The 21178-nt window shown below is 33.4% G+C and overlaps 1 protein-coding gene across 6 annotated transcripts in view; it reads right to left on the reverse strand.

Moving 5' to 3' along the window:
* Positions 1-1455: 1455 nt before the first annotated feature.
* The window catches only part of LOC128983103 (colorectal mutant cancer protein-like), a 135490-nt gene continuing 115767 nt past the window's right edge, over positions 1456-21178 (reverse strand). For all 6 annotated transcript variants that reach the window (XM_054402283.1, XM_054402291.1, XM_054402275.1 and 3 more), the window contains 3 exons: positions 14982-15124; positions 8957-9059; positions 1456-7378 (listed from right to left, as the gene is read on the reverse strand). In XM_054402283.1, coding sequence (XP_054258258.1) covers positions 7280-7378; positions 8957-9059; positions 14982-15124 — 345 coding nt within the window. In that variant the 3' untranslated portion in view covers positions 1456-7279. The remainder of the gene's footprint in view (positions 7379-8956; positions 9060-14981; positions 15125-21178) is intronic.

The raw sequence follows: 21178 nt of genomic DNA on the forward strand, positions 1-21178 counted from the left end.
GGACCTTAAGCTTTAAAATGAATCCTCAACAGCCATGCTACCTTTTTCCTAGCTCGAGATGTTTGGTGAGGACCGATTCGCTTACGGAATAAATATATAGAAGAAGATACTACAATACAATACAGACTAAAAAAATATGGTTTGTAATAAAAAACAAAGATATGATTTTACCCAGGAGTAAGGCAGTGCTTCACTCCGATATCAGTCAATACCATTAACTATTGTATACCGGTACTGAAGTAGACATCCCAGATCCCATCTATATGGACCAGCTGATCTATCAGTTTGACTTGTAAAAAAAGTTTATGTATTTGACAAAAAATTTACATCAGAACAATCTGTCGGTGGCTCACATTAACTGCAACAATTTTGATTTAACTTGTTCGATGCGACGCCGCGATCATTGCACTTGGACCGAGGTATACAATTTAATCGTAACACATAGACCGGCTGTCACTTGGTTAACAGTACACGCAGACCACGGGCGAAAACCTGTTAAACAGTGATAATTTACTTTATAATACACTGCAATCGTATTTGTAAATAATATATTCTTGTTTTTTTTTTATATTTTTGATAACCTCTTGTAATGTCACATATTTGCGACAAATAGTGAAAATTGAAAATTATCATATTTTTCTTGAAATAGCTCAAATGTTGTATATATGTGACAGTTCATTTTTGTTAGTGTTTTGAGGTGAAAGTAAGTAAAAAAAAACTGATTATTCAAGAACAGTTTATAACGGAACAAATATAAAAGCAACATAGGATAATGCAGCATACGTACTGCATACATACATACATACAGTGATGCAGAAAAGTAAAGACCAGTTTTTCCAACTATCATATGACGTCACCAATCATCATATCCATCCACAGACCAAGTGACACAGTTGTGCGTCAGACATCCCTGTAGACCACTGCAGAGAATTCAGTGCATTCAAATAGACCGTTATACAAAGATATAAGCATTTTGATAACATTGGAACACCGACGCAAATATGCGTCGTCAGTCTATGCGACGGCAGTCTATGGGTAGAAACTGGCCGTCGCATATGTGCGTCACTGGTCTATATGAAAGACAAATTTTGTACTATTGCGGTAGTAAACGTGTTAAAAACTGGTGACCATTTCAATCAAGGCCACACTAAAAAAAACAGGCCGTAATGCTCGTCTAGCATGACGTCACGATAGAAGACGGCAATGACGTAATGTTTGCCGTTTGTGATCAGCTGCTTGTTTTAATCTTTTCATCGAAAACAAAAATATAACCTTAATTACGTCATTGCCGTCTTCTATCGTGACGTCATGCTTGACGAGCATTACGGCCTGTTTTTTTAGTGTGGCCTTGATTTCAATATAGGGGATGTAATCTCAAGTTGTATCAATGGCTAAACAAGTAAAGATTTTTTAGATCTGAAACTAATATCAAGGTTTAATTAATTAAAGAGTACATTTTATTTTTACATTTATATTTTATTTACACACAATACCTAATATGTTCAGTCTTTTAAAGCCCAATTGGTGTTAGTAAAGTGTATTTTACAATCATTTTGATATCCTAATAATTAATAGTAGTACCTATACGGACACACAAAATTAGTATAGTATACTTGGAAGCTATAGTATTCTTAACACAAACTTTTTCTAAAGCCCTGATTTAGGCTAAAAACACACATACAGTGATTGATAGCGGTGCGGTGCGATTTAGAGCGACAAAATCAAACCCATACATTCAAGTAGTAACGCACACACAAACAGCTTTTGGAGTGTAGCGTAGCGAAGCGGTTGACTTTTGAACAATCTTGTTTGTTTTTTCAAGTGTTTGGGAACAGAGAGGGCAACTACTTAATCTTGAGTCACTCTGCTCGAGTCACTGTGCGAAGGTCATTGTCATATATACATTATGTATTAGATTATTGTAACAGGTCCCAACTTTTGATAAATAATTTGGATTCAATTCAGTATAATTAAGGTAATTTAAGTGTAATATGAAATTAAGCTTGTCTCAAATACTGGCTTGTCGGGTGGGGCTGAATAGGTTTTAAATAACCAGTAACCTGGTATATAGATATATACTAATTTCGATAGTTTATCGAGCGATTCAATTCAAGGAGGTTAAGTTACAGCAGTCTAACATACTCATGTATTGCACGAATCGTCACGTGATTCATGCTTCTAAGAACTGGAAACAAATGGTGATATTTGCCACTCACCTCCCTTCCTTCATTCACTTTATGCACCCACTCTTGACCGGTTTGAAGCACGCAAAATGAATGTTTTCAACCAATTGTTTTCGCTTCTGCAAATTACGTGCCAACTTACTATGTGACATCTTGGAACTGATCGCTCTCGCTAGTCGCTGTATGTGTATCAGTTGCTCCACTTAAGCTCGCTCTGGATCATACCGCCCACTCCACCCTCAATTGCTGTATGTGTGTTTTTACCCTTGGTCTTATTTTAAGTTTTGTAGAGAAGAGACTTGACCCATTAATATATTATATTAGGTAAGGTAGATTTATTTACATACTTACAAAAATCTTGTGGTTAAGTAAAATACTCTACTTTGAAGTTTTGAACAAATTAAATCAATAAAAAAAAGCCCTCTCAAATACTTTGTTAACCAATGCACGTACTGCTTAACTTGGCTTAGGGGAGGCGGAATCCCTAGCTCTGTAATGCTAACGTAAGGTACCTTTTTGGAAATACTATATGGCCTATCTCTCTGAAATTTTTGTCAGTTCTTTGTATACCTTTGATACATGTCCTGAGGTTTTTTCAGGATTTTAAACTAATAAATAGCTTAGATAAAAACTTTTTTTGGAGGTACTAAACATTTTTCAAATTTCTTGTGATATATATATATATTTTTACCAAGTAGGTTGGAATTAGGCCCTAAAACAAACTCAGTGTGTTTAACACTATAACATACATGTTGTGTAAAAATTTTAACTCCCTATCCCTAGTAGTTCCTGAGAAAAGGTACATAACATGACAAAAATAACGATTTGCGGTTAACGTCATATAACTTAGGCCTTAGGCCTAGGGGTATAGAAAATATGTGATATGCGTTATTTTGCCTACCTTAAACATTTCAGCCCCATATTTTCCTCCAATAGCTTTTTCCAGTTTTCTTTTTTTCTTTCAAAGCTATTGCTGTCCCCATCACCAAGGTAACTTGCATATTTAATCAAAAAATATACAAATATTAAAAAAAAAACCTAATTTCAAAAGAAGTCAGGCCTCGCCTATGCATTTGTTCCAGATTTTTTTTACACGGGTAAAATATTTTTAGCACCAAAGTGTTATATATCATTCTGTCCTGGAAGAAAAGCTCTATAATTTGGAGAAATAATACAAAAAGAAATGCAAAAAAATAATATATTTAGCCTACCTTACTGCCTCCCCGCATTATTTGCAGCTTTGAAAAACTGAGTTTTTAGTATTACCACAGCAATTTGATTAATAACAAAACAAGAATCTAAAAAAAAATATTTAACTTAATATAGTATGAAAAAATAAAACCACAAATAAATTGAAAAGTATTTTTTTAATATGGAGTAATAAACATAATTTTAAACTACTTACAAATGTTACTATTTACAAAACAATAGAGTAAATTAATTATTAATTAGTGATGTGTCTAAACCGAATCTCAAATCTCAAAACCTTAAAAAAAGTTTCGGTTTCGAGATTTGATCATTGAGTTTCGAGATTCAAAAGTTTTGAAATTAAAGATTTTAGCAGTTTTTTTTTAGACTGCAGATTTTTTTGCGTCATTATTATTGTTTTTAACACTGTTTTCTTACAAGCTGGTAGCAATAGAGCAAACAGATCAGCATTAAGAGTAATGAAAAAAGTAAATTGTATTCTGGACTCAAAAGACATATTAAATACAACTGGAACGACATACAATTCAGTTTCATAACAATAGTTATTGAATACAAAGAAATATTGCCAAGAAATGTTCTAATTAATGTAATATTCATGTTTATGTTGGTGTCAGGATGGTTGTTTATTAAAAATAAATTATGTTGTTTTGGGTTTTAAGTTTATCAATCACATTTTTATGTTATTATGTCAGGGTCAGGAGTCAATCTCTTTCATTTTTGATTGCATACTTAACGTTTGATTACCTGTATTTTGACCTTTGTCAAATATAAGTAAAAAAAGTTTTGCGGTTAGGTTTTGGGATTCGAGATTCGGGATTCGAATTTTTAAAGTTTAAGTTTCGGTTTTAAAATTCACAATTTTTGGTTTTGACCATCACTAATATTAATATTAATTAGTATGAAGGCTTTACTTAGCAAATGGTGTAATATTGCACACAATTGAACTAATAACCAAAATAATTAATTGCATTTAACATGTTTAACAAAAATAGTAACTGATGTACTAATTCAATTCAACACCTGATGTTTTTGGTCAGTCCCACAACAAACGCTGTGTACAGCAGAAATAATAATTTAACTTATTAATATTATTACTACAACTAGGTGCCTATTTTGGGTCTTTTAATGAGGAAGATTGGTAGCTAATGGCATACATTTATTTAAACACTTGAAGAGCACATAATATTACAAAATGGCTGAGTCAAAATTTGATTAAGTTTGGTTATTGTTAGGTAAGTATACAACAATGCTGTATGTGTTCAAAATTTAAATGTATCAGTTAGTAACAGACATATGATGATAACCAAAGGAGAGTCCACTTAAAATATTATTAGCAATTTATTAAATAAACGGATGGACTGGTGCAGCGGTTTCCAAACTTTTTGGTTTAGCGACCCACCACCACCTTGAAATTCTTTTTCGCGAAGCATATGAGTTTTCGATGCTCTACTGTAATTACAAAAACTTTACCCATGGATCAAAATTTTTCAAAAGAAAGTATAGTAAACCTTCATATGATTTTACAGGTCTTCATAAAACTAAACAATTGACAAAAAGGAAAAAATCATACCACTAATAACTAAATGACAACAAAAAATTACTTTTGATAACTAGCCTAAACCAAAATTGTATCGCGGTAGTAAAAAAATATTTTTGTTTTATTAACTTTCAATTTGTATTAAGGCAGCATTTTTCTAGTTCAGATAATTGCTAATAACATCTACATGGTTAGTAAACAGTGCCTGGAAAATTCTCAACTCCGCATAATTATTACTGTTATCATTAACACCTGTCTGTTTTAGGGTGAATAATTTTGAGCGCAATTTTGTTATTATAGGTCCGATTTTTATTTTCTTTATGTAAATTATTTCTGTCAAATTACATGAAAGTCGACTATATTTCCCATTTCAAAATTTTGAGCTATCCCCTACCCCCACTAACCCTAAAGGTACAATTTTAAAAACTAACCATTATTATTGTAGCCCCTCATATCTAGTAAGGTTGTCACAAACTGATTTCAAATATCTCAATAGTTATAAAGTTAGGGGGGGGGGGGGTGCAAGTTACTTTTCAGTCACCCTATATCCAGAGTGTGCTGCCAAACAAATAGATATTTTTCGGTCTTTATGTCTTTTATCAACCAGAATATTACTTTATACTCTTTGACATTCACCAGGCAGGCAAACTTATTATTAGGTTGAAATAAATGTTTGAACTATGCTTAATCCTCACCTATGTTATACTGGTAAAAAATTCACTCAAAAGTTTTTCATCATGTGTAATAAGGTAAGATTAGATTATTTGCTTTTTTGTGAGAGTTTTTAACTTGCCAGGTTGAATGTTTGCTTAGATGATTTTGGAAAAAAAATATTTCCTCTACAAGGACGCAGGAAACAGCTGCATACTGAAGTGTTAACATTCATCACCAATTTATTAACCTCTTTAAAAAGCACTAAACTAGGTTCAGCACACAATAAACAATTGAATTTTTCATTGATTACAGAAACTAGTAGACTTTTCACTGTCATGTTTGCAGATGGAATTGTACTTTTGTCAGACTGCAGAAAAAAAGAAATACCCCCGTCGCAGCAAACCTGCATACTAAGCGAATTTCCATTTACCCGGCTTGATTTCTACTAAAATATTCCCTATAAATTTTCAGATTTATTTCCTATTTAAATAACATTAATTTTAGTGAGTAGTTAGGTTTGCTGCTACGGGGAAGATGTTGAGGTGTGTTTTTTCAATTGAAATATTGATAGCTTAGTATGAAATAAGCCAAATTTGATTAAAATATATCCATAAACAAGCAAACTAGAACAGTTTATTTATTCTCCATACGAATAACGTGGGAATTTTAAAATTACAATTTTTTTAATTTTCTCCGTAGTCAATGAACATTCAAAAAAACTTCAATATACTAAAGTATTTGTTTTTTTAAGCTCTTCAAAATGGTCTAAAGAGAAATTTAGAAATTTAAAGTTTTTAGGGTCAAAAATGAGAAAAACCCATTTTTACCCCATAAAACCCCCCATAAACCCCTGATCCCATGGTCCGATTATGCTGGTTCGCAAACTCGTTCGAATAAATGTAGGTTTACACGTTTGTACCAAATTTCATCAAAATCGGATCAACTTTGCTCGAGTTATCGTGCTAATGGACACATATATAAATATATATATATATGAATTTGAACGGATGGTGTTTTTGGCCTCTGGGGACCTCAAAACGAAAAAGTAAATTGGTCCCGGGTCTAAATGTTGATAGCTTAGTATGAAATAAACAAAATTGCCTAATTGGATTAAAATCTAAACATAAACAAGCAAACTACAAAAGTTTATTTATTCTCCATAAGAATAAAGTTGTAATTTTAAAATTTACAATTTTTTGAATTATATCCGTAACCGTTACGCATACAACAACACTTCAATAAACAACATTATTTCTTTTTTTAAGCTCTACAAAATGGTTTGGAATGAAATTGTGAAATTTTGTGTTTTTAGGATCAAAAATGGGAAAAACCAATTTTTACCCCAGCTTTTTGCATAATACCATAACAAAGGGGAAATACATCTGTGGGGGCTAATTTTTAGAAGTAAACAATGTAAAAAATTAATGATTTTAAATTAGTTAGCCAAACCATAGTACATTATAACGTAAAATATAGATTGTCATCAGATGAGCCAAAATGAATTTTCAACCTTCGCACATTTTCCGACCTCGATTCCACCTTGGTTGTTAAAGAGTCACATAGTCCCTAGTGATTAAAGATACTATTTTATCAAACTATGTTTCATATATTGACTAACATTGTTGAAGATATATTACTGTACATGTTGGTAACTTGAAGCTATAAGACACCCAACCAGTTGCTAGAGGCCAACTGATCACAGAGAAGTCTCACTGGCCTTAGAGCTGTGCGACTGTCGGCTCTGGTGATCCAGCGTTTCCTCCAGCGAGGCTATTCTTTGTTTAAGAGTCCTCACCTGAAAGGTGATTTGTACAACAATAGTAAACCAACCAAAATAGTTTTACATAAGGTTCAAAGACTGATGTATTTTTAATATAATTTTTTGACACTATTTATATGTACCTATGTGCATGAAATAAATAAAGAATTTTTGATTTGATTTGCCATAAAAATAAGTGGATTTTTGTTAGCCTAGTATAAATTCAAACTACCAACCATAACACCAAATTGAAATAGACTACCCCCGCCGCAGCAAACCTGCAGATTAAGCTAAATTCTATTTACCTGATTGGATTTTTACTACAATATTAAACTTTAGTATGCATATTTAAAAAACGTGGCAGATTTATTCATAATTTATATAAAATGAGTCAAAAGTTCAATCACAAACTTCAAATTTATCAAATAAAAAAAGTTTAATTTGAATTAGATTGACCACATTTGGCAGTCAAATTTTGATTTTGATGCAGAAAGTTGCCGTATCTAAAAAATTATGAAAGAAACACCAGCAATGAATTTACAAAACACTGTTAGCAGTTAGTACATGAACAAAAATTGACTGTAAAAACATTATTTCCAGTAAAACGTTAGAAACAAAAATAACACAAAAATATTAAAAAATACGGGTTCTTGCAAAATAACAAAAAATTACTTAACATACAACAAATGTGTAAATGTAAGAAAGATAGCACGTAAACTTATCTTTCAAACAAAAAAATTGCATCCCGATGCAACAAATAGTTTGCGAAATATATACTTAAAAGAAATCCATTGCCCACAAATTGATGACGTCATAGCCGGAAAACGTGGTGGCTAGGAGGTAAACACCCAGGTTTTTTAAACTCCCTAGACATTATACTAAAAGGTTATGCAAGTTTTTTGAGAATACGCAAGTTTGCACACTAAAGTATAGCCAGCTGCAGGACTAAATAAAGGTGGATCTTTCTAGTTCAAAAAATAAAAAAACTACATTTTGTTTAAGGGTGTAGCATAGAGCACAAGGGCCTAGGTTTTTAGGAATTTTTTTTAGATGAAAATTACCTGAAAATTAGACTTACCTAAATGGGAAAGGGTCCAAACTGGCACAGGAAACACAAAACTTTACAACTATATACACAAAACATTAATATATTTCACTGTCACTGACAGCATTTTCAGCTAAGGAAGAGAGAGTTTTCTACATGTCCAAAATGGTCAAAATGTATATAAAGTATAGCCAGCTGCTGGACTACTTAGTGATTTGCTTGAAATCATTTAGTGTATTGGTTTATCATAATTCTAATAATACTATGTTTAACGTTTTTCAAGACAATTTAAAGTGTTGAAAATGTTTGTTGTGTTCTTTTTTTCTTTAACAATTTTATGTTATTTTGCAAAAAAGGTAGGATCAAAGGTACAGTATAATCAATTTTCATTCGCTGTGTGTTGTTTAAAATATTTTTTACAAGTATTTGACTTTATAATAAGGTACCGTAACCCTAATCTCAAAATGTATGTGACCTCCGTGTCATTCAAGCTTCTTGGTAACCGAGGTAGTCTCGGTTCCAACAACCTTGGTTAATCAGGAGTGTACTGTATTCGGTTGTTGTTTTACCTGAGCAGCGTGTTGCTCGACCATGTTCAACATCTGAGTGTCCAGTCTTCTTAGTCTTGCTTGTGACTTGCGTTTGCACCTCTCTAGAGTCTGCACCAAGGTACTGGACAGTGAACACACACATTTATTAAACAAAACCATCAACTAGCTAGGCAGCCTAAGTCAATGTTTTCTAGGGTTGCCATATGGTAATTTGTAAAATGCCCCCGCCGGAGCAAACCTGCAGACTAAGCGAATTTCCATCTGCCTTATTGGATTTACACTAAAATGCCTCCTAAAAAATATCACATTTATTCCCTATTTAAATAGAATTAGTTTAACAAGTACTTAGGTTTGCTGCAACAGCTAGGGTAAAAAAGTGTTTTTTGTTGTAAAATGTAAATAGTTTAGTAAGAAATTAATGTATTTTCCAAACTCGATCAAAATATGTTTATAAACAAGCAAACTACAACAGTTGACTTATTCTCCATAAGAATAACATGGGAATTTTAAATTTAAGATATTTTGGAATTTTCTCCGTAACCATTAGGCGCACAATAACGCTTCAATATACTTATTTTTTTTTAACTATAGGCTACAAAATGGTTTGGAAAGAAATTGTGAAATTTTGTGTCAAAAATGGGAAAAACCTATTTTTTACTCCATAAAACCCCCCATAAACCCCCGTTCCCATAGTCCGATAATGCTGGTTCGCGAACTCGTTAGAATAAATGTAGGTTTACCTGTTTATACCAAATTTCATCAAAATCGGATCATTTTTGCTCGAGTTATAGTGCTAACGGACACACATTTATATATGAATTTGAACGGATGGTGTTTTTGGCCCCTAGGGACCTCAAAACGAAAAAGTAAATCGGTTCCAGGTCCAGGTCTTACCATGAGTACTACGGTAATAGCTTATTCCCTATATGGGAAATTCGCTAAACGAGGAGATTTTAGCTGGCGGCCCCCATACTATAGTGGATAAAAATTAACGGGCTAGCAAAATTGTATACTGTACCTACATAATAAAAATGTTATAACAGAAACGGTATGGGTCATAAAGGAACATAAACAAAATTATGCCACTGGCTCGAAAGTAAACACATTATTATTAATATTTAAATGGAACTGTCAAAAAACATCCAAACCAGTTGTTACAGATATTAGTATAGACATTGGGCCAGTGGTGTAATCTGTTTATGTTTATTAACCGTTACTGTTCAATATTTGTCTACTGCATTGTCAATATTCAAATAGCATAAAATGTTGCATCTTTCTGGTCATATCTCACTAAAAATAACGAATAACCGAATAACGTTAACAAAACGCTCCATGTCTGCTAGGCTTTGGTAGTAAACTTGAATACCTTTAGACTGGCTGGCAGACGCGCATTGAAGGACTGGGAGCAATGAAACAGACGATAAAGATAAACTAAGGACGTTGCTGCCCAAAGTGAAAACAAGGAATAAAAAACAGAGTTAGTAGAGAGTACGAGAGTTGCATTTTTCAGTCATTGCATAATGATTTTATTGAATGCAAAGATCTATGTATTAATAGGCAAGCAGGTTTCTTTAAAACCTTTTTACTCAGCTCGTGTACATCTTAGAGAAAATCTACGGATGCTGTTAGAAAGATATTTTTGTGTAGATGTGCAGAATCTAATATATAAAATTCTCGTGTCACAGTGTTTGTCTGCAAACTCCTCTGGAACGACTTCACCGATCGTTATGAAATTTGGTGTGTAAATTCTGTAGGTATGCGAATCGGACGTAAACTATTTCCCGTTTCGAAATTCTTAAAAGGGCTCCGCCCCAGTGGCTCTGGAGTTTCCCATGTTAACCTTATGAGAAATGGAATTAATGAATCTTAACAGCTGTTTCAATTAAACAAGTTGGTTCTGTTCTATGATGTTCAATAGCATTAAAGTTACAAGGATTACCAACAGGGTGCAGCACTATTATTTCTTTTACATTTATGACAACAGCTAATTTGCAACCAAAAGGTGAGTGAGCGTAGCTAACGAACTTCAACCTGGAGGCGAGTTAGCGTAGCGAACGAGCTAACCTGAAGGCAAGTGAGCGCAGCGAACGAGCTCCAACCCAAAGGTGAGTGAGCGTAGCGAACGAACTTCAACCTGGACTGGAGGCGAGTTAGCGTAGCCAACAAGCTAACCTGAAGGCAAGTGAGCGCAGCGAACGAGCTCCAACCCAAAGGTGAGTGAGCGTAGCGAACGAGCTCCAGCCCAAAGGTGAGTGAGCGAACGAACTTCAACCAGGACGTGATTGAGCGATGCGAACGAGATCATCTTGAAAATTAAACATAACGGTACTTTCTTTCCATCGGTCTGTCTTAGGGGAAACCTATAACTTAGGCGATACGAAGTTCGCCGGGTCAGCTAGTATCTTTATAAAATTAAATTGGCTAACAAATAAGCACTAAAAATTAGTTTAAAATTACAAAATAATTAACATGGGACTTATAGGTTGCCAAACTGGTGACGAAATAACAACAAAATATAAACAGAAAATCAAAACAAATGTAAGAAATTCCTATCACATGTTTTATTTACAGCGTGGGGTGAAGAATAGAGTGTCTGTACAGTGTAATTGGATTTTTTTAGCTAGAAGCGGTTAAGCTGTGGTGGAATATCTTTGAAGATGAACCTTTTTAGTGCAATTATGTGTTCATACGTGTCAAATTTTGCGGTTAAATCAAAACAAACTAACTGAAACTGGCATAATATATTATTTTAATTGACAATAGTTAAATATACTTACTTTAATAATATCACTTGGTCATTGGAGGATATTTACTATGAAATAGAGACGTGATTCCTAATTCCAAATCAACTAATGAATAGATTGTTATTTAATTATTGTATTCAAATTAAGTGATGGTTGCTTTGAAAACAATTAATTTTACATGAACAAATATTAAAATATTGAATTTTCTTGCAAAATTAATGTTGATCATTATATTAATAGAATAATGTAGTTCCTGTGACTGGGATACACACGAAAAACTGTTGGGACATAATGTTGATTTACGTTTCGTTTAGAAATATCGTAAGACCCAGACCCACGGGGGCTCAGTAGGGCCATTTGCCACAATGTTAAATTATACATGGTTCTTTCACACTTTTCTGACTACCTATAACAGATATCACTTCCAAATTTTCACAGTTTGTTACCAACATAGTATTGTACAGTTTAACAAGAGGAAAACATTTTTGAAAAATTTGTTTTATATTTTTAAACTGTTTTTTTATTTGTTAAATTTTTAAAATTATTGACTATACATGGTTAGCAAAATAAATACAAAGAACATTGATCTGAAAAATGTAAATGCATTATTTGAATAAAAGAATGATCGGGAATCTCTTATATTAATACGCGAGGGCTGTTTTTTGTGAACAAAACTCCTCTTTTATTTCTGGACTGATTTTAACGTTTGAGGTGTCAAATGATTCGTCTCAATTCGTAGTTTTGCATAAAGGTTTTAGAATTTTAAATCTATTACCCTTAAGGGCACGAGACGCTCTCAAAGGTCGCATTTCCCCCATAAGAATCTTATATATTAAAAAAATTTGGTTTTTCTTTTCCGAGTTCGTTTGGCTCTTCTACCCGACCGATTTTCATGATTGAGGTCTCAAATTGAAGGTATGCACGCTCAGATTTGCCATCAAGCATCGGAATATAGTTATCTATAATCCTACTCCGCTTATAGGTAAAAGAAATTACATTGAAAACAAATTTAAAAACAAAACAGCTGTACATAAAAATAAACTCACCAGATTTTTTGGAGTAAATATCGATGTTTGTAATATTTATGAGGTTATAAACAAATCTAAACAGTTAATCAGTTTTGTTGGAAGAACAGAAAATTTCTTGAATTTAAAGGAGAAATATTGAAGACAGGAGGAGGGGACAATTAATAGGAGATCTTATACGTATGAGAAGAGTAGAGTAGAGGCCTGGTCTCACAGTTAGGAATCCAGGTACACAATCACTTGAGATGAATCATTTTGCCAGTTATGCTAAGCAACTTATTTTGGAAGTAAAAAAAAAACCATGAAGAATATACACATCATGTTGTCACAGTGGTAAAGTAAACCTACCTAAAGTCAGATCAAAGAAATACATGCAAGAAATGTTTACTGGTATCAGCTTTAAGTCGGGAAACATTTGTGGAAAACACTAAAAAATAAGGCCGGGTAAAAAAAATTCTAAAATATGTTTACAAGAAGCGTTTATTTATAATTTCAAAGCGGTATTAAATAGCGTGAGTATTTCAATTAGTTACCTTAGCATTTAGTCGGGTCTTTTAAACTCGTCGAAAATTATGACTGTTATTACTGTAGTTTTAAAATAACTCCTGCATAATACCGGTACTTGACAATTGCTCAATTTCGAGCAACAGGTACACTAGTATAGTATAATTTCACTTGTTCTACACTTTCATAAACAAGGCGCAGGCTCTATTTTGCCTTTTTTACCTTTTTTATTAAGAGAATGGGAGTTCTTCTGAGTCTAGTCTAGAGTGGAAATCAAGATGTAAGCACCAGAAGTAACCTAACCTCTAGGAACTAACCTTGCTGTTTCTACACACCACACACCTTGAGCCTCACCACATTCCCAATAATCAGCCTTGAGATACATTTTAGACTTTTCAATAAATTTTAAATAGTGTGCTTTGCCCATTCAATAGTATTTTAGAAGAGACTGTTCACATTAATTTAGTTACTGTACTGTGTTTCGATTGTGATTTCGTGACCAAGACGCCTATCCTTTGTTATCATCAAACTTAGTAATCAAACAAACGTTTGATGTGCGCAGTTTGAGATAAAACATGAATGTATTTAAATGTGAATTGTAACTAAATTACCTCCAATATTAATTAATTATATTCAACAAAATTAATAATAAGAGAAACTGTATTCAAAAATAATATGCTAAAACGAAATAAGTGCCTTGGTCATAAATATTTCCCATTCTACTGTCTATGTATAACATATGTTAGGTTACATTGTTGTAATAAACCTAGAAGAAAGAAAATTAAATAAGCTTCTGGTGGAAGATCTAGATAGAGATGGATGTGGGAGCCAAGTCTCCAGCAATTAAATAGTCAAAAGTCTAGAAAATTTATATTCATAACATATAGAAATATCGATAATAAAGATACCCCAAGACCAGAAGATAAGTATTCAACAGAAATTGGTAATATCAAACATAAACATTTAAAAACCATCATTAATTTCCAACCACCATCTTTGTCCATTGTGAACTCTAGTAACAATCACATTAACTTAATTGAATTCGAAGATACTGTATAGCCTAAATTGAAGTGACTGTTTAAAGCTAAGAACTTCCAACCTAAATTTTTGTGACTCTAATTACTTAATAGCCTACATTAGTATGAATTAAGTTAATTAGCCTATCAGAATTTCATACCCGGCACGAACCAACCCCTAGATTAAGATCATTGCTCTCCAAATTGTTATCTAGCCCATCTATAAAATCTAGACCAAAATATAAGTTCACTGACATAGCCCATGAGATTATTGTAAAATAAGCTATAGAACCGAAATATATCTTATTGTAACTTTATTGGAATTTTGATTATCTATTTTTAAGTAAATTTATATTTATAAAATCGAGTAGAAAAGTGGAGTAGGTTGCAAGTTATTATTATTTGATAGCTTTAAGGGTAACACAACATTTGAACGAATCCTGTTTTTGGCCTATGAGGACTTCAAACAAAACGAAAAAGTAAGTCGGTCCTAGGTCCAGGTGTTATCATGAAATAGTTTAATCCCTATTTGTGAAAGCTTGGTAAATATTAATTCTAGTTTTAAGAAAAAAATTACTACCTAGCACTAATACGCTTAAAAGGGCTTACAAACCCTTAAAAAAATAATCATCAAATAATAGATTTGAACCATAAATTTAAGTATCGTTTAAGCCTAGGCCTACTAATTAAATTTAGAATAAAATAAGTATGATCAATCAGTCAAACAATTTCCATACTACTAGATGTGTCTCACTTGTTGGTAGTTTTCAACTCGTTGGTCAGTTCAGTAGCTTGTCTCTGCCTCAGTTCTGCATTGCGACTGACTCGCTCCAGAGTACCAGCAACCTCCTTCAGTCTCTCACGCAACCTGCTCTCGCGGCCTTCAGAGTTTACTTCCTACAACAAAAATCAAATCATCTGTGTACACTTAGCCTATGCTGGAAAAAAACTCTTTATGTATAAAGATAACGAGAACCACAGCACTAAATTCCATTCTTGTAACACCGATAGCACACAAAAATAATGTCCGTGAATCGGCTGGTCCTGCCACTAACCCTAGGATTGCCAAAACATCTCTTCCACTGGCTGCAGGAAGAGGAATAACAGTCCTGGATGCTAACATAAAGAAGTTGTTTAAGCACTGCAAGCAAGATTCATCAGTAGCGCTGGTATACACAATATCATCAGATTTTCATCATCCGAGACACATGACAGCTAGCGTGGCTGTGGCATTTAGAGATAACTTTGGACGCCCATAGCCTTCTGACCTGATCTAAAGTAGGCATAGACTAGGCATTTAAATTCAAACTAATTACTGAATTAGATGTAAGGAAAATTTTATTTTCTTTAAATAACACAAAGGCAATATATATATTTTACAAATATACATTTTACAAAGGATATATTTTGTAGGGTGGGATCAGATTCTATTGTTCTCACTTAGTGAATCGAGCAACAGGTACACTAGTATAGTATAATTTCACTTGTTCTACACTTTCATAAACAAGGCGCAGGCTCTATTTTGCCTTTTTTACCTTTTTTATTAAGAGAATGGGAGTTCTTCTGAGTCTAGTCTAGAGTGGAAATCAAGATGTAAGCACCAGAAGTAACCTAACCTCAACTCTAATAATATTGGTTTTATAAAAAATAAATAAATAAATAAAATAAAATAAAACTTTCATTTTTATTAGTAACAAATCTATACATTAAGAACAGTAAGCATACACAATATTGAAATATGAAAAAATATATACGATACAAACTGATAAATTTAAAACTAGGATATGTAATATATGTAATACAAACTCCTCTCTGTAACCTTATAAACCAGTCCTTAGTATACGGCATTTTCCCAAACAAACCAAATACTTAGAAATGTTAACACTCTATAACAAAAAAGATAAAAACACTTTAGAAAATTATCGCCCAAAAGGCATGCTCTCAAGTATTTCTAAAATATTAGAAAAATGTGTTGACCTACAATTGAAAACTTGTTTAGAAGATAACAACATTTTCAATGATTCCCAATTTGGATTTAGAAATAGATTAAGTGCTCAGCAAAAAATCACAAAATTAGTAAATTGGGTTGCGAGTTCCTTAGATGGAACTCAGAGGACAACAGGAATTCTGTGTGATCTATCCAGAGCTTTTGAATGTGTTCATCACAGCTTGTTGATAGACAAACATGAAAAATATGGAATAAAAAATAAGGAATTACATTCGTTTTCTACATACTTGAGGGATGGATATCAAAGGACTAAAATTATCAAACAAGCACATAGGCCTACTGTATATTCTAAACAATGATGTTATGTAAGGGACCCAGTATTGGATTCCTGCAGCACACATAGATACAAAATCTTTATCACACCGTTTTATATTAAGTAAAAACTTTTAAAAAGAAATCATCACTTTTATCACATTATTTTATCACATTATTTTATCACATTTTATCACACATAGATACAAAATTGTATAACATATATATAACACTAGAGACATAACCTAAACATATTAACTATATTAAGTAAAAACTTTTAAAAGATTTTTAAAAAGAAATCATCACTTTTATCACATTATTTTATCACATTTTATCACACATAGATACAAAATTGTATAACATATATATAACACTAGAGACATAACCTAAACAAGCCCACTATAGATTAACACTATTTGAAGTGTCACCTCAATATACTGGACCAAAATTGTACAGCTTAGTTCCTGATGATTTAAAAAACAAAGCCAATCCAAACAAATTTTAAAAAAGCATCTAAAGACTGGTTTATGGTGTCTACTAAATCTGGTTTGAAAAATTCAAGGAGTTTTCCAAGAGAATTCAAGACAAATTCCTGAAGTTTAAGAACTACTATCCGAACCCTACTTTAATCTTTATCACGCCGTTTTATATTAAGTAAAAACTTTTAAAAGATTTTTAAAAAGAAATCATCACTTTTATCACATTCGGTAATGCAGTTAACTAATGTATTTAAAAATGTACTTCAGAAATAGTAAGTCATAAATCGTATTATTTATTTATTCAATAACTAGTAGGCACTATAACTTTGAAACAAAACTTTTCCAAAGAATAATATTTTAAACAACGTATTAAAACAGTATAACTGGTCGGTGAGGCGACCCCAGTTATCATCTCCCGCAATCGTGTGAATACCGGTGAGCATATCTTACAGTCTCGACGACACCGGCAACTGTATCACGCAATCGCGGCAACATCCGTGAGCATATTTAATTATATAATATATATTTAATATCTCGTAATTAATAATATTGGTTTTATAAAAAATAAATAAATAAATAAAATAAAATAAAACTTTCATTTTCATTAGTAACAAATCTATACATTAAGAACAGTAAGCATACACAATATTGAAATATGAAAAAATATATACGATACAAACTGATAAATTTAAAACTAGGATTGTTGCCAGATTTAAAAGGTGATTCAAATACAAAACTCTTGTATAGAGTAGCAATTTGTTGTTAAGAGATAAGTTTTTACTTAATATCTAAAACATTTTTTATCCATATGAGTTTTAAAGATTGATGGGTTTATTTAAAAATTTTGTCCCCATATCTGGAGATTTTTTACCCTTGCCACAGCAAACCTGCAGACTGAGCGAATTTCAACTTTTCTGATTACATTATTACTAAAATATTTCCATAAATAAGACATATTTATTCCCAATTTAAATAACATTAGATTTAATGAGTGCTTAGGTTTGCTGCTACGGGGAAGGTAAAAAGTGTTTTTGACCATATGTAAATAGTATAGAATGAAATAAATAAATTTACCAAATTTTATCAACATATATCCATAAACAAGTAAACAACAACAGTTTTCATTTTCTCCATAAGAATAACGTAGGAATTTTAAATTACACTATTTTTGAATTTTCTCCGTGACCTTAGGCATACAACAGCGCTTCAATATACTAAATTATTTATTTTTTTAAGCTCTACAAAACGGTTTAAAAAGAAATTGCAAAATTGTTTGTTTTTAGGGTCAAAAATGGGAAAAACCCATTTTTACCCCATAAAACCCCCTATAAACCCCCGTTCCCATGGTCCAATTATGCTGGTTCGCGAACTCGTTTGAATAAACGTAGGTTTACACGTTTGTACCAAATTTCATCACAATCAATTATTATCGATTATTTTTGCTCAAGTTATCGCGCTAACAGACAAATATATATATATATGAATTTGAACGGATGGTGTTTTTGGCCTCTAGGGACCTCAAAACAAAAAATATATCGGTCCCGGGTCCAGGTCTTACCATGAGTACTACGGTAATAGCTTATTCCCTATATGGGAAATTCGCTAAAAGCTAAGTTTATGTTGGGGAATGTTAATTGTATTTCTATTTCTAGTATAGTAGGAATGTATTACGAAAAATGTGATTGTGGAGCTAACTTTATGTGCAGATTATGCACTCCAAAATATATTGGTCATACACCGTTAGTATGTTTAAATTGCAAAACAGATTTTTTACCAATGCGTCAAGCTCTAGATTTAGCACTATTTGCAAAGCTCTTTTTTGAAGTTTTAAGATTTTGTTTAAGTTTTGCTATGTAGTGCCCCCATAAATTGCCAACCCGTAGGATGAATGTGAATGAATATGAGCATAATATATTGATTTTAAAGTATCAAAATTACATAAAAATGACATCCTATAGTAGTATTTTGGTTAACCTACGTTTCCGATAACCGGGCTTCGGATTCCTGGAGGTTTGGGTTTATTTCTGGAGTTTCCAGAACCATGTGGTTGCTAAGAAAAACATTTTATTCTTTGAATGCATTTTTAAGTGTAAATTGGTAGGATTAAGTATTAAAATTATTTTGTTTTAATTTCTAATATCTAATATTTAAATTTAAGTACTATACTGTATTGATAAATGTCCTGTCATTTTAACGAATTTCCCATAAATATAGGGAATAAGCTATTATAGGTCTCATGGTAAGGTGTAGACTAAAAAAAACACCATCCGTTCAAATTCATATATATATCCTATACTCTAATACGAGCAATGTTTGCTTGTATGTATGCTTGCTTGCTTGCAGAAAGATCTCGAAAACGGCCCCGACGATTTTCTTCAAATCTTGTAAATAGTTTATTTTTGGCCTAAAAACGAGTTTCATGCAGTTAGAACTGCCAAGAAAAAAACTAATTACGTAGAAAAAGGAAACTGAAAGTCACATTTTTTTAACATTAGTCTTATGGGTTGCTTAGTAACCATTTAGGTTGAATTAAATAACAAGGAAAAAGTAAACAAAAGACTTGAAGTTGTAGCATGTGTTCATAATAAGGCAACTACCCACAGTAAACTAGCAAATTACAAATACAGTACAAATGGGAAAGCATCACTTGTTACTATTGAGCAAAGATTATACTGAAGATTGCTCGATACATTGTAGGCTAGTAAAGGCAAGCAGTACAAACTGTGGGATCTGTTTATGACGATTAGATTAAGGTTATCTGCAATCTTAAAATGCTAAAGAAAGGGAAGGAAACAGGTCTGCGACGTAGGAAGTGATGAAGGAAGAAGTCAAGGCGAGCTGTCCGGAGTGTGGGAACTGTTTATGACGATTAGATTATGGCATTTGCAATCCTAAAATGCTATGGGAAGGGAGGAAAACACATCCACAACGTAGGAAGAGGTGAAGGAAGTAGTCAAGGCGAGTAGTCCGGAGTGTGGGAACTGTTTATGACGATTAGATTAAGGTATCTGGAATCCTAAAATGTTATGGGAAGGGAAGGAAACAGGTCCGCAACATAGGAAGTGGTGAAGGAAGTAGTAAAGGCGAGCTCTCCGGAGTGTGGGAACTGTTTATGATGATTAGATTAAGGTATTTGCAATCATAAAATGCTATGGGAAGAGAGGGAAACAGGTCCGTCACGTAGGAAGTGATGAAGGAAGTGGTAAAGGCAAGTTGTCCGGAGTGTGGGAACTGTTTATGACGATAAGATTAGGGTATCTGCAATCCTAAAATGCTATGGGAAGGGAGGGAAACAGGTCCGCGACGTAGGAAGTGGTGAAGGAAGTAGTCAAGCCGAGCTGTCCGGAGTGTGGGAACTGTTTGTGACGATTAGATAAGGGTATTGGCAATCCTAAAATGCCATGGGAAGGGAGGGAAACAGGTCCGCGACGTAGGAAGTTGTGATGGAAGTAGTCAAGGCGAGTAGTCCGGAGTGTGGGAACTGTTTGTGACGATTAGATTAAGGTATTTCAAATCCTAAAATGCTATGGGAAGGGAGGAAAACAGGTCCGCGAAGTAGGAAGTGTTGAAGGAAGTAGTCAAGGCGAGAATTCCGAGTGTGAGAACTGTTTATGACGATTAGATTTTTTTTTTTTGTCCTAGGACGCAAGGCACGAGCCTGGGATTGTTTTTCACATTACTTCAGGCTAGACCTAGGGGTTGCGGCATTATCACTTAGATAAAATCCATTGGTGACTTGGCGGGGATCGAACCCGGGACCTCAGGGACTGAAGTCCCGCGCTCTAACCACTACACCAGCTCGCTCCCCATGATATATATGACGATTAGATAATATGACGATTAGATTAAGGTATCTGAAATTCTAAAATGCTATGGGGAGGGAAGAAAACAGGTCCGTGACGTAGGAAGTGGTGAAGGAAGCAGTCAAGGCGAGCTGGCCCGAGTGTGGGAACTGTTTATGACGATTAGATTAAGGTATTTCCAATCCTAAAATGCTATGGGAAGGGAGGGAAACAGGTCTGTGACGTAGGAAGTGGTGAAGGAAGTAGTCAAGGCGATCTCTCCGGAGTGTGGGAACTGTTTGTGACGATTGGATTAAGGTATCTGGAATCCTAAAATGCTATGGGGAGGGAGGAAAACAGGCTCACGACGTAGGAAGTGGTGAAAAGGAAGTAGTCAAGCCGAGCTGTCCGGAGTGTGGGAACTGTTTTA

This window comes from Macrosteles quadrilineatus, unplaced genomic scaffold, assembly GCF_028750875.1.
Source record: "Macrosteles quadrilineatus isolate MER2022 unplaced genomic scaffold, UCM_ALF_1.0 Scaffold_1__1_contigs__length_201487025, whole genome shotgun sequence".
NCBI lineage: Eukaryota > Metazoa > Arthropoda > Insecta > Hemiptera > Cicadellidae > Macrosteles > Macrosteles quadrilineatus.